This window comes from Vanellus vanellus (genome assembly GCF_965231255.1).
Source record: "Vanellus vanellus genome assembly, chromosome: 18".
Taxonomy (NCBI): domain Eukaryota; kingdom Metazoa; phylum Chordata; class Aves; order Charadriiformes; family Charadriidae; genus Vanellus; species Vanellus vanellus.
This window is the reverse complement of record NC_138923.1, coordinates 12526264-12538580: the sequence shown is the minus strand read 5'-3', so window position 1 is coordinate 12538580 and position 12317 is coordinate 12526264. Positions and strand designations below refer to the sequence as shown.

The 12317-nt window shown below is 42.3% G+C and overlaps 1 protein-coding gene across 3 annotated transcripts in view; it reads right to left on the bottom strand.

The window, feature by feature from the left end:
• Positions 1-12317, bottom strand: part of PBX3 (PBX homeobox 3) — a 115409-nt gene extending 103092 nt beyond the window's left edge. The window contains exons 1-2 of one of the 3 annotated variants that reach the window (XM_082492690.1): positions 11027-12317; positions 10088-10214 (exon numbers count right to left, since the gene is read on the bottom strand). In XM_082492690.1, the coding sequence (XP_082348816.1) occupies positions 10088-10214; positions 11027-11227 (328 nt within the window). In that variant the 5' untranslated portion in view covers positions 11228-12317. Of the gene's footprint in view, positions 1-10087; positions 10229-11026 lie in introns of those variants that run through there. The other 2 variants (XM_082492691.1, XM_082492689.1) reach the window with 2 other exon arrangements.

Below are 12317 nucleotides of genomic sequence, written 5' to 3'. Positions count from 1 at the left end.
ACCTCGGCAGCCCCGCGGCCCCGGAGCCAGTGGCACCGGCAGGACCTGGCAAAGCTGCAGGACCCCACACCCAGGCGCCCGCTCTGCCGTCCTCGGGCTTTCCTTCCCCTCTTCCCTCTTTACCCAGTGCAACAAAGGAAAGAAATATGAGGTAGAAAAACTGACAGTTCCCACTCTATTTGAATAACAAGTGAAATCCTAAAAATACCTCCACTGCATGTTATTACCAACTGTATCACCGGGTTTTATAGTGACAGGACTGTGCTATAATTTCTGAGAAAACCTCGGCATAAAGCTCCATAAACCCAGCCACTCCTGTAATGTATCACCTTATCTAGTGCACAATCATTTCCACAACTTTTCATGTTAGTATAATTTGTTCAAAAATGGTAATAAATACATCCTTGAAGTCAAATAAGAATCATTGCACAATCTACTGTAACTTGTTCTTACTAGTGACAGTTAATCACGCTACCAGGATCTCACGTGAAAGAAAATAAGCAAACATTTGGGCGTTCTGTAATTACAAACCTCACTAAAAGCACACTTCCTTCTTTAATCAACAAATATATGAAAGCATGCTTTAAATACCCTTTCAAGTGTGCCATCCTGCCTGTGAACAGCTACCGCTAAAGAAAAGCAGTGATCCCCATCTACGGTCTCTTTCTGTACTAAGCAAACTGACTACCAAGTCAGAGAACCCCGATACCCTTTTGCTAGAAGTCTAACCATGAATTAAAAAAACAAACATTCCTAATTAAAGCCAAGAAAAGAAGTCTAAGGAAAGCCTAATCTCTTCATCTCCAGGAGGCAAGACTCCACTTAGGCTCACCGTGATTGGAATAGAGTGGATACTGTAAATAGTGCTAACAGATTACTTATGTAACAATTTTAATTATACCAAATACTTGATAAAATTATTCAACACATAGCACCAACTTAACACACTCTTCACAGGAAAATCTGATAGAGAATATTTCCCTCTTAGACACAGGAAAAGTCGAGCTCTTGCATTCACTTCATTGTGGCGGTGGCCGAGCCCCGGGTTTGCTCCCGCCGAGGTCCCCACATCTCTCCTGACTGGAGCGGGAGGAAGGGTTTTTCTTCCCAAGCCAACAGCAGCAGCAAGATTCAAACCCAGAAATGCCAGGCTTTCATCTCCAGCACCCTCCCCTCCCGAACCAACGCCGTCGGGGGGCTACCGGTACTGAGAAAGTTAAGGTTGGCCACAGAACATTTTCATTATTTAGTTCTTTTGTTCAAGAATGTGCAACTCAAAATCAGCAGCTGAAGACCAGTGATGCTTTCTTTTGCTTTCTGTGAGAAGAACTGATTTTGCAGTTTCAGGTGCTGTTTTGTTCTTCCCAGTATCAAAATGGTTCACTATGATAACTAAAGTCTTCAGGTTATAAATTCCTGATTGGATTCTTCAGGCCAACCTGTTCAGGAGCTCTTGGGAACTAAGGACAACCAGGGACATCATGCTTTAAATGAAAACTGCGCCCCGGACTCTGTTGACGAAGAGCAGGGAGGGTGGATGGAGAGGGCTCGCAGCTCCCGTGGGTGCCGAGGGCAGGGGACAGCGGGCAGGGACCCGCAGCGCACGTGCCAGTTGTCCTGCGCTGACGTGAAAACCCCTGTGGCTTCGGGGAAACCGCGGTGGTTTGTGTCTTATGCGGTTCATGTTAAAAATTTCCCAACAGTGATAGACTTCAGCTGCCAGGATCAGGGAGAGCATGTGCATCTAGCATGAACAGCCCCCGCATGGAGCTCTGGGGCATTTTTTTATCCTTTTTCCTTTCTTTTAAATAACTATTGGGGCTCATAACAAGCACTGTCACTCTAGCACTACTCCCCTGATTGACTTTGCGACAACGATCTGTGGAGGAGATGGGCACACAAACAGCAAACATTCTGCAGGCACTCAGGCAAAGAGGACTAGAGAGGCTTGGGTCGGTTTTGCTTTGGTTTTATTTTTTGATAAATCTTTGTTCAATTTCCAGAATTACTTCTCTGATATTTTTTAAACAGTATTATAAAAAGAAAACTAACCACAAAACTGCAGTAAAGCAACTCCTAGGCTGAATAAAAACCACACACACAGACACAAAAAAAACCCACCAGCCAAATTTGAACTAAATCAGAAACTCTCGTCTTTGAGTCATCCTGGAGCGTCCTAATACTGCAGAGGTCTCAGCACAGTGATCTTACGTATCATATATGCTCTAATAAATAGGTTCAATGAGTTGAGTTAAGGGCAGAGTTTAACTATTAATTCCAAATTTCCTCGCCCTTATGGCTGTAAGTCAATCCCTTAATGTTACTTTAACACAGTTTCTGGCAGTTGAATAAAATCTATGGTCAATATTACAACCCTTCCTTCCTATATGAAGGAAAATATACCTGTGATTTACATAAGAAATGATGGGAAATGCTGTGAGTGAGTGGGGGTGATAGATGCCCAAGGCCCCATCGGCCAGGAATCTGAGCCGACCATTTGACTTCAGCTGGTCGGGCCCTCATTATCCCAATCCCAAAACCAGCAGAACTGGCAAAAATACCTCCACGCAGATCTAGTTCTCAGCACAGGAGCGGTTAGCAGTCAGAGAGGTTATAATACAAAGCTGTAAGATATATCTAAAATAATACCACAAAAATCAGATGACACAAAGAATTCTAATACTTTCCTTTTGTTAAGATACAGTAACTGAGAATACAATGAAATTCTTCATGTTCAGTATCTCCCATTAGATCAATTAATATTCAGAGAAAGGCTTTAACATGAAGTTTAAATAATCATAGAAGGAGAAAAAGAACCACCAATGTTCTAGAAGCTTCTCTAGACCTTTCAATCAATTTTATTTATATGCAAAACCAAGAGAAACTCAGAAAAAACAAAGCTCCTCCTGATGCTAAAGCTCTCAATTTACTGACAGGCAAATGGCTTCATGCTGCCACTTAATCTCATTTCTTGCATAATGCCCTCTAATTAGCATATCAAAGTGAATTAATACTTCTAGGGCATTAGCAATGGGAAAATCTGCTCCAGGCTTCACAATAGCAGTTAAGCAAGAGCCAAGAAATCCTCAAAAACACCACAAACCACTTTGCATTGCAAAACTGTTCAATTTATTTATCCTCTCTCTCTAAACACTTTTACCACACACTGTTTTACTACTGTTCACCAAACAAAATGATAATTGCCAAAGTTACCAGCATCTGTAAAGCCTGTTTAGAATCTTAATTTAGGTTGTATACTTGAAGATCTCTAGATGCTTTCATTGACCCTATCATATACAGCAGGATATACTGAAAAACCGTTGTTCTTCTAAAAAAAGCAATCAGGATAGTATTATTAAATTTCATTTTCCACTTGCAATAAATAATTAGAAATTAAATACTATATGAAAAAGCCACCTGCTGGACAACGAGGACTGAGAGATTAGCTTTAAATGTTGATGCATGACTTAAGTATAGCAAAAGGTTTTGACCTGTAAACACATGATACAAAACCAACCCCCTTTCCAAGTGATTGATTTGTAGGATCCATGATATCCATATATTGTTACAAGTTCGTCTGACTGTGCAACATGCATTGAACTGACCGGTAACAAAAGAATTTAAAGTAAAATACCTAAAATAGAATAAAATTAAAGGAAGTGCATAATGATTTTTACTATATGCTTTTATGCAAAACATGCTATTTTTATCCAATTCTTGAAGCAATAAATACATTATAGCTGTTACAAGACATCAGAACATTTCTTCTTTAAAAAATATTTTCAGAATCTACTTTCAATCACAGGTCACTTTGCAAAATACAAACTATAATTTATAAACAAGGACTGAAAAAACCTAAAACTTCATCATCTTAGTGCTCCCCATCAATCTTTAAAAACAGAAAAAGAATATTAAGGGGGAAAAAAAAACCCAAACACAAAACCAAAAAACCTCAGCACTAGTACATCCACCCTAAACCCAAGAAGGGGGCTGGAGCACTAACGGAAGGCTAATAACAAAGAGTAGAAGAAAATGCCAGGGTCAGTAGGGTTTTCTACATTTCTGTTTGCAACATGAAGGGGAAAAAAAAAAGTATGGGAATAACAAAATAAATTATGATGCATATTTATCTACTACTTTGAGCCTTCCTAAAGAAGGTGCATCATTGAAAAATACATAGAGTTCAAGTACCAGGCTTCATTTCCTTTCATATTTAATTCCCTGTTTACTTCCACTGTAAAGACAGCATTATGGAGGAGCTCTAACGTCCAGCTGAGAAGCACAATTCATCTGTTTGGCTGATGAACTACTCCAACTTTATAAAAGCATGAACTATAAGAGCTGACAGAAACTTTAATAATTTATATTAAATATTGATGTGAATTATTTACTCCATTCATACTTAAAGACATGAATTGCCTACCAGAGAAAAGCAAATGTGACAAAAGGTCAACATGATGGTGAAAAAAGGCAGGCTGTGTCAGGCATGTGTTATCTGAACCATGCTGATCACCTTGATAAGCGAATAGCATTAAACATGACTGCTGAGAAAACAAACAAAGCATTCTTCTCAGGGTGTCAATTCATGGAATACAAACAGCTACATCTAATTCTACCAATGATACCAGGACGGGAAAACTCCACTCGGGGCTCCGCTGATTTGGACTCACTAGTGCAGGGATTCAGTATTCACTCCTGCTATTCATAAAAATATTCATCGAACCGTCATATGCGTGATGTGCAAGGAATTGAAAAACAGTCTAAAAATTGAGGACAGATACAAACTGGACTCTCTCGTGCTCTACTATATAATTATTAATATAGCCTGCATATATATTTAAATATTGTGTTACATTTGTAACAATTTAGTATGTCTAATTCTGCTTATATTTGTCTACGGTAGACTGCAAATATCATTATATTAATGTTTCACACAAATCAATATTTAAATTGAAAAAAGACAACATAATATCCGTATCATACAACTTTTCCATTGAAAGCTGTAGGAAAGAGCTTGATAAATGTGTTAAATCCTGGGAAAAAAAGGGCCTCTTTTGCATTCACTACATGCTATTATAATAATTTATCTCTGAATGCAAAAATTCCTTAACTTACAACAAGCATCCTAAAATACACCACACAGTAACTCGTATAATTTTGTATTTTCAGATAAGCAAGCAAATGCGTCAAATTCAAAAATAAAACGAAGGACTTGAAAAACAGCTGTAAAATAAAATAAATCCCTGCTCCTACTTAAATTAGTATTGACACGTAGGTCCAAATTTATCCTTTACGGAGGGGGGAAATTAAATAAAATAAAAAATAGTAAAAAAACCCCACAGATCCTGGTAATGCATGTGAAGATTGTTAGTTAAATATAGCAAGCAGCACTAACAATGGTAAGGTCTAAAGGTACTGTGTAGTTACAGGTTCTGTAAGACAAAATAACATGAATTTCTCTAATGAAAATAATCACCAAAGCCGCCTGTTTTCTTAACCACAGACGTACTGTGTCGGACACCCACTAAAGAGATAGAATTTTGATAATGAATGTGTTTGAAACAGATGACCAAATAACAATCAAGATACTTTATTCGATTTATTTTTTCCTAGTAGGCCATTTACAAAGAAAAGCAATGTCATTGCCATAAGGACAGTGCACATGACCTAACATTCTACTGCACGTCATCGTTTGTAATACATTTGCTGACAATTAAAAAAAAATACCATTCCAAAGTCTAACCAATGGTTCAGTGAAAAATCTTGGACACTGAAGCATGAGAAAGGAAACAAAAGCTAAACAATTTAAACTGAAGAGAAGATGTACGCACATAAATACACAATGCTTACTACCTTAGGTAGTCAAGGTAAATCAAAAATATGTATTTAGCGGCTTGAAAAAAAAAAAACAGGACTGCACATAAATATTTTAAATAGCTCAGCTGAATATCAATAACATCACAGCTGATATTTACAGAACAGCTCACATACATACCTACATACATGCACAAATATATGTATGTTATCAGTGCCGTTTCATTGTTCCATTTGAATCCTTTAATGATCAGACAGAATTGCTAGGATTTTATTTTATTATATATTATTGCAAGTTGTTGGCACTAAATGATACTTTACAAACAGTGGAAAGTTGAAATGTGTGTAATGCAAGGCAAGAGTCCTGTGATTCGATGTTTAAATAACCACAGTGAAGAAAGGGGTTAACATTTTCAAATTCTGCTAGCAGACAAGGCAAAAAGCAAGTCCTTCTCAAACGAGTTACCTAACAGGCGGTTTACAGATTTTGCAGCATATTGACAAGGGGCGTTCCTAAAAGAGTTGGGCCATTTTCGTCAATAAGGAGCACTGCAGCAAGTAAGGGCATGATACGGCCCTTTAATCATCGGAATGGCATCGTATGGCTATTTACAGTTGTAGCAATAAAAATAAAGGTTTTAGCTTACATGGGGAACAGCAAGAAATTAACCCCATGGTTAACGTCACTATTTGTCTGGTTTTCATACCTATTGTTTTTTCATTCTTCAAAACAAAATTCTGCACGAGGGGAGAACGTTCTTAATGAACATTTTCCTCCTCTCTCTTTAGACATAAAAAATAGTTCAACCAGCCCAACCAGCCAAGCAGGCCTTTCTCTTCCCCTGCGGACACCTCCTGCAGTCGAGAAGTTCATTAAGTTTTATGATCTTCCCAAGTCAGTCCTGCTTATAAGCCTCACAAAGGCCACAAATCTGGCAAACCATCATGTATGCCATTAGGCTTTACTAGTAAATGAATGCTATTTAGGGTTTGTGGTGACAGTAAATTAGGGTTTGGTTGGCAGCTATCATTGTTTCTGTTGGACTTATAGAAATAAATAAATGTATACATGTACGCATATAGGCACTTGCATTCAGACATTTTTATAAACATGTGTTCCTATCTATACAAATGATTTTTAAAGAAAAAAACCCAAACCATCTATCAACACAATCCAGGACCTAATACTATGTCATATCCATTGGGAAATAATTGCAATTCCCTAACCCTTTTAAGACTGTAAGAATTAATATATTTTCATTTCTAGCTCCATGAGAATAACCAGTACCTCAGGTATAGCAACGTCCTAATGTAGGCTTAATCAAATTACAAATCTGAAGGATTTTTAGTCAGTAAAAAAGAGCTATGTAGAAAAACAAAGGCGCAAATCAGTTTTTGACTCCTACTGGTAGGCGCGTAAGGAGACAGACTGTTACACAGGTATGCAACAGATGTGAGCGCGCATTAAGAATGCAACTTTAACACTTGCAAGCGACACCTCAGAGAACGGGTAAAATACAACAAAATAGAGTCAGTCGACTCTTACTTGCTTATCTTCCTATTTGATTAGAGGGGCTTCAGTAGGACTTTGGGTATCATTTTTCTTCGAACTAATTAAAGAAATAAATAGCAGTTTCTTTATGAAAACCATGCTACCTTGTGGTTGCCTCTAAGAATGCACATATCTATTAATATCTGTAAAGCTCTTAAATGTATTATGCAGCACTTTTTAAAATGTTAAAAAAGAAATGTCAGGCTAAATTCAGGAAGCTCAGTGATTTGCTTTGTACATGGTAAATACCTCACAGGGAAAAAAAAAAATCTTCAGCTCCTAACCCTAAGTGAGACAGAGAGAGAGGCTTTTAAAATGTGCTGCATTCATTAACCCTTGCAGGCAAGTGATAAGAGTTGCTCTGCCTAAACTGAGGAATGATTCCTCTATGTGTTCTCTCATGACCAGTCTCACAAAGTCCCCGCTGACTGTACTGAAAACTACTAAAATATAAAAAAAATACGTAATTCAATACAAAACCGACTTAAATATCACAATACTTATTTAAGAACAGACGTGACTGCTATTACACTTTATGTATAGGCTACAGCCTCCCTCCTCACCTCATCCTCCTCACAGAAAAAGGAAGCGATAAAGCCATCACGGCAATTCCCACTGCCAACAGCAAGGTAAACTTTAGTTCTGATTAAAAAGAATTAAATACCAGTGCGTGACCCAGTTGCAGGCAGATTTAAGTACGTGGACCACAAGACAATGCAAAGTACCAGGGGGAGGGGGGGGAACCTCTGGTTTAAGTGCATCTCAGACCGTTCACCCTTCCAGTTCAGAATTGTTTGAGCCGTTTCCTATGAAAAGAGCTTACAGAAAATATGCTAGAATTTATTTCCACGTTTTCTTTGCTTTAGCACACTAACTAAAGCCTACACAGACATTTTGTCTCAACTGGGAGACCCTGAGTGAAGGTCCCCCTCCGGGAACAGTTTTTGGTGGGGGTGTGGATTCATCTCCATCAATCACCCGGTGCATTAATCCTGTCCCTCCCGTGCTGCCGGGCCGAAAGGATCTTGCCTTTGGGCAGGAGGACGCCTTCACTCTTTGTTGGTTCTCATCGATTTCACAAAAGAGAGAACTTGCAAACTTGGCTCGACTACTTGCAGCACAAAGGCAGGATCCCAACTTACAAGTTATCACTGAAACACCCCGAAACGTTTCGGACCAAAGTCTCTTGTCGGGTTCCCTCTCGCCTCCGAGACGGCGGTGGCCTCCCCAAACACCCTCTGCCAGTAATCCCCGCTGCTGAAAGGACTTGGGTTTTTCTTCGCAGCTCACCTCTGACATGTGGTTGACTATACTTTCCTTTCAAAACACTGAGGCTAAGCCCTCTGCAAATAAAGTGATCGCAGGACCTACGCCTGCCGCCTTAATTGAAATCTCCCTGCTGCAAAATGTCTGAACATCGAGGGCAGGTTGCTTGGCTGGCTCCGGAGCAGGACAGGCAAAAAGTTTAGGGAAAGGCAGAAAACAAACACAAGCCAAAGGAGGAAAGAAAGGGGTTATGAGCTGATGGAGGCAAAATGTAGGTAGGTGGGGAGGGAGGGCAGAAGGGGGATCATACCCTTATCCCGGGTAATATAATGCAATATAAAGCAGAATCAATCTTAATATTCACAACACAGTCAATACCCTAGTGCTTAGCTGTCAGCAGAAACTGAAGTGGATCCCCGGTAGCAAAGAAACCCTTGGACATAAAGCACCATAATTTACTGAGAACTGTGCACTTCCCGGTTTCTCAGCTGAGATTTGCAATGATTCCACGTTTGTTGTTTTCCTATAGTCTTGTTTTTTGAGTGCGCAATTAAGGGGAATGTGATTGAATATCAGATATAGCTAAAAAGCCACCCAATGCATGTGTTTATTTTTAAAGCCAGATCATAATAAATGTTCTTATTCTCGTAATACAAGGCAGAACACTTTGCAAATTTTCTTCTTTAAAAAAAAAATAAATAAAAATCCTCTGTAAATTCAGTGGTGTGAAAAAATTGCAAAAAAACCCGAAACCTAAAATGCCTCTTAAGAAAAGCACAGAGTTTATTAGTGTCGTGTTAATGTGGGGATAAAAAAAAAATGTATTTATTTTTTGTACTTTTTGAGATGGAAATTTTTGGCATTTAAAACATCATCGCCCAAGAGCAATTCAAGCTCCTCCAGGCTGTACCAAGCGTGGGGTGACAGCACCTCCATCCCTCGGCCTTCCCCCGCCGGGAGGTCCCCGTCCCCGCTCCGCTGACAGGGGTCCGGCTCCGCTCTCCCCCGGCCGGGCCCGCGCACGCCCTCAGAAAGTTTACCGTGCGTAATACCCACATCCCGGGGAAAAATAAAAAAATTATGTGAGGTAACACAGCTCTGACAAGTATTTTGCAAAGTGTCCTGATGGTTAAAATAAATAAAAAAAGGCAGCCCGGGGCGCTGTCGGGGTAGCTCCGGGGCTGCGAGGAGAGCGGCGGGGGGATTCTCCACCGCGCCATTTCACAGCGAGCCAACCCCACCGGGCCGCCGTCGCCCGGGCGGGACGGGCCAGCGGGTCCCCCTCTCAGCTCGGCGTGGCGGGATCCCACCGGGCAGCGCGGCCGGCGGTACCCGCCATCCCGCTCCGGTGGCGTGAGGGGGGGGGTGGGGGGGGTGGTTGACTGAGGGGCCCGGCGGCGGCGGCGAGTGGAAGGAAGGAGGGATCAAGATGGCTGCGGCGCGGGCGGCCCTTACCTGTTTTCTCCTTGATCTCGCAGAGGACACTGAACAAGGCGGGTTTCATCCTGTGGCAGTTCAGTGCGTGTTTCCTGAAAGAGAGGAGAGTACAAGCGGTTAACGCGGCGTTTCGGCAACATGGCGTCTTCCCCTCCTTCCCTGCCCGCCAGCCCCGCGGCCCGGCGCCGGGAGCCACCGGCCGGTGGCTCCCGGCGCCGGGCCGCGGGGCTGGCGGGCGATGAGGCGGCGTGGCGGGGGGGGGGGGAGCAACGGGGACTGGTTGCCGGGTCTCTCTTTCCCCTCATTCCCTCTGACTTTTATACCGAATTATCTTTGTGCAAATACCGCCCGACCGAGGGGTATAAATCACACCACCACCCCCCCCCTTGTCCCCGGTACGATCCGTCCTGCGGTATTATAACTGATTTATTGAGGGGAGGGGGGGAAGAGTTAACATTCTTTGTTTTTGTATTTACTGTGATTTAAAAATTTTGGGGGTTGTTTTGTTTCCCCCCCCCCCCCCCCTTGCAGCAATGTCTTGTCAGGTTTGTAATTCATCTGCCGCCACTTCGGAGACAAGAAAAGAAAGAAAGGAGAAAAGTTGCGCTCGTACGGACGGACGGACAGACGGCGGCTCTGAGGCCGGTGTCCGCCGGACAGTGTCCAACGGGAACGGGATCAGCCACCGCCTCCCGGGCACGGAGCGACGGCATAAGCATCGCAGGGTTATTTATTATACATCTAGTTAAAACCCAATCATTAAATAGCAACTTTGGCTCTGCCTCGGCTGGTGGCAATTCCTCCCACGGCACCAAGAAGTTGCTCAAATTGTGAGACTCCGGGTCTCCGCAGAGGAACGGGAAGGAGAGAAACAAAAACCACACACACACAAAAAGAAAAAAAAAAAAAGGAAAAAAAAAAAAGAAAAAAAAGAGACAAGGTTTAATTAGACGAAACCAACTTTGCTTGTGCCTCATCCAGGCTTTGGTCAGTGATGGTCATGATCTGATGGAGGATGTCGCCGATGTCCTGCTTCCTGCCGTCGCCGTCCGCCCCGTCGTGTCCGTGGGGAGGCGGCAGGGCCATGCCCCCCTGCACCGAGTGCCCGGCCAGGTTGACGCCGGCCAGGGTCTGCAGCATGCGGGACTGATCGTCCATGGCTCCGGCGGCGGCCCGGGCCGCGCTGCCGGCGGGCGGCGGGGAGGGAGAGCACCGGGCAGCCGCGGCTCCCCCGTCAGTCTCAGTCCCGGACTCCGGACTGCGCTCTTGCACACACACACCAAGAAAAGAAAAAGGGGGGGAAAAAGGAGAAAAAAAAAAAAAAAAAAAAAGAAGCCAAACAAAACAACAACAACAACAAAAAAAATCAGTATTTGTGTTTTGACCGGATCTCAGCTGTTTATTCCACTCTCTTCTCCTTCCCCGTGCAGTAAATCACTCTCTTCTTTAGTTACAGTCTTCTTTCATCATCATCATGTTTGTGGCTTGGATAAATGAGTTGATAAGGTTTCTCGGCAGTTTTCCTGGTACAATCTTCCTCCAAAGCTTTTTATTATTAGTATTAGTATAATTTTTATTGTTGCTTTTTATGTCTTTCCCCACTTGTCCAAAAATCTTCTTTGCAAAATGGCAAAATTAAAAAAAAACATAAAAAAATTACAAAATCAAAAAAAACTCGCTTTGAAATCCTCAAGAAGTTAGGAGGGTGGCAAACGGCAAAAAACCACAATAAACCAGGCGAACACCCCCACCCCCAAATTGCAACATAAAAAAAAAAAGCCAAGAAAATACAATCACAGAGGGAAAAAAAAAAATTAATCGCCCTCCCCCCCCCCCCCCCCAAAAAAAATAACAAATGATCCCAAGTCTGTGCAACGGGGGTAAACCGGCAGCAATCAAAAGTTTGAACTTGTGGAAAGAAAAGAGCGGAAATAACGGGGGAAAAGAAGTGTTAAAAAAAAAAAAAAAGAGAGGGGGGAGAAAAAAATTAATTACACACTCTCTGCAAAGCAATGTGCAAAAAAAAAAAAAAAAAAAAATCTCTCTCTCTCTCTCAGCCCGCTGGAATTTATGAGCCCCGCCGCCCGGTGCCCGTGTGTGTTTTATGGTGTTTGATGGCCGCTCCGGTGAGGGATTGACAGCCTGCCAACGCCACTCACTCACCGCGGACGTGTCACCCTGTGAAGGAGGAGAACGGCCGCCGCGCGAAAGGGACGCGGTTGCCCGCCGCGCCACGCCCCGCGGCAGC